Source organism: Spinacia oleracea, chromosome 1 (genome assembly GCF_020520425.1).
Source record: "Spinacia oleracea cultivar Varoflay chromosome 1, BTI_SOV_V1, whole genome shotgun sequence".
Classification (NCBI taxonomy): domain Eukaryota; kingdom Viridiplantae; phylum Streptophyta; class Magnoliopsida; order Caryophyllales; family Amaranthaceae; genus Spinacia; species Spinacia oleracea.
In genome coordinates this window covers 106529517-106536055 of record NC_079487.1, presented here as the reverse complement: position 1 = coordinate 106536055, position 6539 = coordinate 106529517, and the positions used below count along the sequence as shown (strand labels likewise).

The following is a 6539-nucleotide window of genomic DNA, read 5'->3' as shown; positions in this document are numbered from 1 at the left end:
TTCATGGACCATCGATCACTGGTCCTTCCACATCCATCAAAATAATTGAAGTTGTTGGCAGCTTGACACCTCCTTCATACACCCCCTTCCCCCTCCAATATGTCCATTATCACCACCATGGTACCATGATCACATGGACATATATACGTAGTGGCCGTTGCGAATATATGGAAATTGACTGCTCTTCAGCAGTGCACGGCATGATAATGTGCGAAAAGAAAAAGGAAGGTGGCTGGAAACGTACAAGATGTAGAGGAACAAGCTCGGAACACACTGTATGTAATCTTGTACATTGACTAAGGCACTGTTTGGCCAAACTTCTAGAAAACAACTTTTGTTCCCTAGAACTACTTTTCCAGAAACAGTTTCTACAAAAACGCTTCTCAGAAATAGATATGTTTGGCCTATAATAATTAGAAGTAATTATGAGAAAAAGAAATAATTTTAGCTTTGTTTGTCCACATTAATAAAATAGAGCTGCTGGATTACCGTTGACTGCAAACCCACTCAATTAATTGAAGGAACTATAAAAATTAATTTTTTATATCTAAAAATAAAGTTTTAAAAAAAATTGATACTAGCTGATGACACGTACTGACATCGATGTTTCCTAGTGAAAAAATTGTAAATACCCACATATTACTGAAAAGTGAAGCATAGACCCAAAATTTGTTCATTGTTCCAAAAACAAATTCAAATTATCAACCGTGTGTGAGTATGCAATTCAAATTCAATGTCCAAACCTTTAAATTGAAAAGTTGAAATCAACGAAGATGACTAATCCAATCATATCCTAATACCTCTTCAACAAAATAAAGTACCCACTTCAAATTCCCAAAAAATCGTAAATCCGACCATCTCCAACCCACTAATGTACTTTGAACCCCAATACTTTTACTAAATCTGGGATACAAAATCTGGTTTATATGAAAAAAGTTATTTGTTGATGTAGGTCAATTTATGAGATCAACAATTTTTTGATGGAGGTCGAAGGACGCAAGCTTAAGTGGATGGGGAATGAGTAAGCAGGGGAGACTGAAGATCCATGGAAGAGAGGAAGAGAATACATTAATGTGAAGGAAATATGTCATTCACCCAAGGTGCATTAAGTCTAATACCAAGGTTCAGATTAATTGCGAACAATTAATTCAGTGAGATCAAGTGATCGGAACAGCTAGCTGGAGCAATGCTTCCGATCAGTGAGTTCTAATGGATATTGAACTCACAACTTACTCTTGACTGAACCTACAAGGTCACACCAATGACACGTAACAGATCACCAGATTAAATGAATCGGAAATTCATTTAATAGCTTTTCGGGAATTAGTTGGAAACGTATTATACGATACGACCTTTGTCGGAATCGTATATCGTATCGCGAATATTCGTAAGCTGGGCGACACGAATAAATCGTATCGTACGACGGTGATTCGTCGTATACGAAACGATAAATAATATATCGGAAATATATTAAATCGCGAATACGAAGGGCATCGGAGTTGTCGGCCCGTCGAGCCAAGCACGTAAGTGTGCAAGGCCCAACGAGCCAGCAAGCTCGCGAGCAAAGGCGAGCAAGGCTAGCCCATAGGGCGCGAGCACGCAACAGCACGCAACAGCGCACAGCAGCGACGAGCGAGCAAGGCCCACGGCCCAGCTGCTCGGCGCGCGCTGTGGGCTTCGGCCTGCAGTGTGTCGCTGGGCGCGGGCGTGTGGTCCGTGTGACTTGGCGTGCAAGGCTTGCTAGCCGGCCTTTCCTCTTGGCTTGGTCGGTTAGTAAGGTTATGTAAATAACCTTACAACCTAATTTCCAACTTAGCACAATTCATATTACTCAAACCCTAGAGACACAGAGAACCCTAATTCTCTCTGTGCCTCCAAAGTGAGTTCTTCCCAAAAGCAAAGTATCTTGATCAATTGTCTAAGCTACAATAATCAAGACGGATCTGATCGTGTCGGTGAACCAAGTAGAGGAACGACAAGTGGAGTTCTTTGTTCGTGTTCGTTGACAGATTATTGTGGAAAACACGATTCGAATGTAAGTTTGCTTAATATGTGCTTTATACATGTTTCCTGACTTTGGGGATTGTTCCGCACATGTTATTATGTTTAACTGTATTCCCCTAAAGTGGTATCATGAGCCTTATGTATTCAAAGCATGAATTAGCATGATAATTATTGTTTTTGCATCTGTCGAAAATTTGGAATTTTTGTTGATTTTTCGGAATTTTTACGAATTATTGGATGAATTGCGTAATAATCAGGTCCGAAATAAAAAATCTTCGCTTTTTCGATTTTTAAAACCCTAATCTGATGGAAAACGATTTTCTAAGATCAACTCATGAGAATAGAATTGCGAAAACAGGCCTCGAAGTATCGTTTTTTGGGCGTTTTTGTTAATTTTTCATTAAAAATTAAAAGTGTCGGACAGTAATTCAATTAAAAGGTCAACCTAAAGTACTCGGAATTGCTTGAAATTTTGACACAATGTTTCTGGGTACCTTCTTGATCTATGGTAAAAATTTCATATTTTTCCGATAAATATAAACCCTAATTTTGCCTTTCCCCAATTCGTAAAATTTGAAACCCTAATTGAATTTTAATTAATTTTGGTTTAATAATTCGGTTAATTGGTAAAGGGGATATAATTGCATGGGTCAGTGGATAATTTTAAAAATTATTGGATTAAAATTTTGAATGGTTTCGTTAATTTTAATCGCACTTAAACCAAATTATTAAAAATCTGAAATTTAATTGTTTATGAACAATTTAAAGCTTCGGATTTTATTAATTAAAAGTTCAAACTTTAATGTTGATTCAATCGTTCTTAAAAGTTTGAATATTGTTAGCCCTTGATTTATTAATTTTACGAAATTGGATTGTCGTTAAAGTTTATTAAATCGTTAAAAATCGTTGTTTTTCGAAACTAAAAATCGTAACTTTTTTTGAAAAATAAAATTAATGCAAGTTCGTGAATTAAATTTAATTTTAATTAAGTTGGTCCGTATTACGAACCAAAGGCACGAACATGAGCATGGTGGACGTATGGCTCGTCGAGTCATACGAGGCCATTATGCTTGGACCGAGCCGCATGCGACACGGGCAGCAGCAGCTACGCTGCGTGCCTCGTGCGCGCTGGGCGAGGAAGGGGCAGGCGGGTGAGCTGGCGGGGCTGGGACGTAGCGAGGCGTAAGCCTTGCATCGTGCAGCACACACACGATGCACAACACGCAGCGCAGGGGCAGCCTAGCTGCGGGGACGCGGTGCACGCGCGCGATGGGGCTGGGGGTGTGCGAGCCTTGTTCGTGCGCTCTTGGGCCTCACGCAAGGCAAGGGCTGGGCGCAAGCCTAGCCCGACTAAGTAATTGGAATTTTTTGTTAAAAATCGTTTAATTCGTTGGGGCTTCGTATATTTGCATTAATTTGGGCTAACGGGATATTTAATTTTAATATTTTATTTGCTTGGGCCGGGCCGCGAGTTTTAATTTAATATTTCATAATTAATTATCCGGAATAATTATTGGTTTGAGTGGGAGCCACTAAATGAAATTAAAATGAAATAATTATTTTTAATTATTTTCGTAGGTCGCATTATTTTAATTAAATTCAATTTTAATTAGAATAAAGTCTAAGGATTAATAATTTGGAAAATGATTAGTCTTTTAGGACGCGTTTATGTGAACGTGAATTTTAATTAATTCACGTAAATACTTGCATATTAATATGGGTCATTCGTTTTAGCATACGAATGGGTGAATGCATAGAATATATATATGTAATGCAGGTACTCCAAGTGACTAGTATGGCCAATTTAGGATAGTTAAATACGGTCTGCGTACCGTTCTATCTTTGAATGTAAAGTTTTATATATGGTCTGCGTACGTACCATGGAAATTTTGATGTAATTTATTATTTTCAAGTATTTCTAAGTTTAGAACTTTAAGTTAGCATTTGAACGAAGATTCAAGACGATGCCAAGCTAACAAGGAGGTGATGAAGATTGGATGCTTCAAGACAAGAAGTTTTGGGTCATACTAGATCACCATTTATTTATGCAATTTAATATATATATATATATATATATATATATATATATATATATATATATATATATATATATATATATATATATATATATATATATATATATATATATATATATATATATATATTATGCGTGAATGTATGAATGTATGTATGCTTTGCATGAACAGGTTATTTCCTATGAATCGATTAGTTTTAAGTTCACTTAGTAATCGAACCAACATAGAAACAACTAGGTCCAAGTAATATTGAGTTTAAAAATTGCCTTCCAAATCAACACTTACAAAAATCTAGGGATCTAAGATAGTAGGTTTACGCTAAAGCGAGGTGCTATTTTAGTTGACATAGGTGGTAAGGCGTCCTAAAGGAGCACGTTGATTGTGGTTACAACGTAACTCAAAAAACAATGGCATTAAGTTGTGGCAATGGGATAAATTATGGCATTAATTTATTAACCAAGAGTAATTTGGAGATTACTAGCAATAGATTTTGCTTACCTAAAATCTTAAACTACTTAAGACATGCTAAAGCTGCTTAAGGATTTAGGACTTTGGGGGTATTGGAATCGTTTCATTCATTTTGGACCATGTTTTTGCTTTTTGCATGAATGAAATGTTTTAATAGCTTTAATGATTGCATGTTTTGCTTTTATTTCAAAGTTATTGAATTGTATGAATGGTTATTTATTGCAAATTCTTTTCGATTGTAGTAATCAAAATGGTCGCAAACATAACAACAATCATATCAGCAGAAATTCTGGATGTCGAGTTAGACTTGACTAATTTTCTTGAATGGAAAGAGAAACTTGTCGAAGTTTTGAAAGTTAATGGCATACACTATGTCATTGAACAACCTTTCCCTACCTATGATGCGCGAGGCATGACTCCTGAAAGGTACAGAAGTTGGGCACTTCACAAGTACCTTGTCACAGAGTTCATCCTTAAGTCTATCCTTGAGAGTTGGAGAGGGAGGTTCATTACTTTTGAACCTCAAGCTCACCTAAGTAGCCTCGAGGATAAGTGTGCGGGTTTTCGACCCTTGTGCCAAACTGGTGGCAATGGGGTTGACGAATTGACTAATTCGATGAGCGATCTCAAGCTCATAACCCCACGCAAGTCGTGCCTAGAAATCGAACTTCTGGAGGCACAAAGGCGCATCTACTCTGTCAAGATGGACAAAAACACATCAATTCGGTCTCATGTGGATATGATGTCTGGATTATTTTTCACAATTGAGAGACTTGGTGGTTCCATCAAAGAGTCCGTAACTATTGCACTAGTGCTGAATTCTCTTCATAAGGATTATGAAGGTTTTAAGATGCACTATCTCTTTCATCAGAAAGAGAGCACATTCTGTGAACTTGTGGAATTACTCATGAAATGCGAGAAAATCCTTAAGTTCAATCAAAACCCTTCGAATGTGAGGTGCACTAAATTCAAGAAAGTAGGCAAGGGGAAGAAAAGCAAAGTTGCATCTTCGTCCACTCCCGGAGGGCATCTGGCGCCTTCCAAGAGCAAGATGAAGAGGAATGCTTCTCTTTCTACATCGCAATGCTTCAATTGTAATCAAATTGGTCATTACAAGCGAGATTGCCCCAAACGAAAGGAAGAGAAGAAGGACGAAAATGTTGCTTCTACTTCAGGTATGTATGTTATACATTGTAATCTTGCTAATTCTACTTCTTGGGTATTAGATACTGGTTGTGGCTCACACTTATGTTCCAATTCACAGGGACTAAGGAGAAGTAGAAAGCTTGATAAAGGCGAGATGGATCTACGCGTGGGAAATGGAGCACGGATTGCTGCAGTAGCCGTAGGATCTTATTTTATTTCTTTGCCTAGTGGGTTTGTTTTGGAACTAGAAAACTGTTACTATGTTCCTAGTATCACCAGAAACATCATTTCCGTTTCAAGTTTGGATTCTAAAGGTTTTAGTTTTCAATTTAAAGACAATAGTTGTTCTTTTTCTTTGAATGGAATGTTTTATGGTTCAGCACAACAAGAAAACGGTCTTTATGTGCTAGATACGAGCAAACACATTTATAACATAAATACCAAAAAGGCTAAAACTGGTGATTCGGATCTCACATTTCTGTGGCATTGTCGATTAGGCCATATAAACATAAAGCGCATGGAATTACTTCAACGGAAAGGAATTCTATAATCATTCGACTTGGAGAAGATTGATCAATGCGAATCTTGTTTACTTGGAAAAATGACAAAGCAACCTTTCTCAAAGGTGGGAGAAAGAGCAAGCGAACTACTAGGGCTAATACATACGGACGTATGTGGGCCTATGAGTACGAAAGCTAGAGGTGAGTTCAGCTATTTCATAACGTTTACGGACGACTTCAGTAGATATGGCTATATTTACTTAATGAAGCACAAGTATGAATCGTTTGAGAAATTCAGAGAATTTCAAAATGAAGTAGAGAATCAACATGGCAAGAAAATCAAAGCTCTAAGATCGGATCGAGGAGGTGAATATCTTAGCCACGA

General features: G+C 37.4%; 1 protein-coding gene across 1 annotated transcript; it reads left to right on the top strand.

Annotated features, from left to right (window-relative positions):
• The first annotated feature begins 4480 nt into the window (after positions 1 to 4480).
• On the top strand, positions 4481 to 6026 carry LOC130466101 (uncharacterized). Its single transcript, XM_056834824.1, has 2 exons — positions 4481 to 5683; positions 5773 to 6026. The coding sequence occupies exons 1-2, from the start codon at positions 4717 to 4719 to the stop codon at positions 5787 to 5789; spliced, it is 984 nt and encodes a 327-aa protein (XP_056690802.1). The 5' UTR covers positions 4481 to 4716; the 3' UTR covers positions 5790 to 6026.
• Positions 6027 to 6539: the final 513 nt, after the last annotated feature.

Bases quoted from the DNA above. Each gene is read 5' to 3' on its own strand.
- LOC130466101 (XM_056834824.1), top strand. From the start codon at position 4,717: ATGGTTATTTATTGCAAATTCTTTTCGATTGTAGTAATCAAAATGGTC.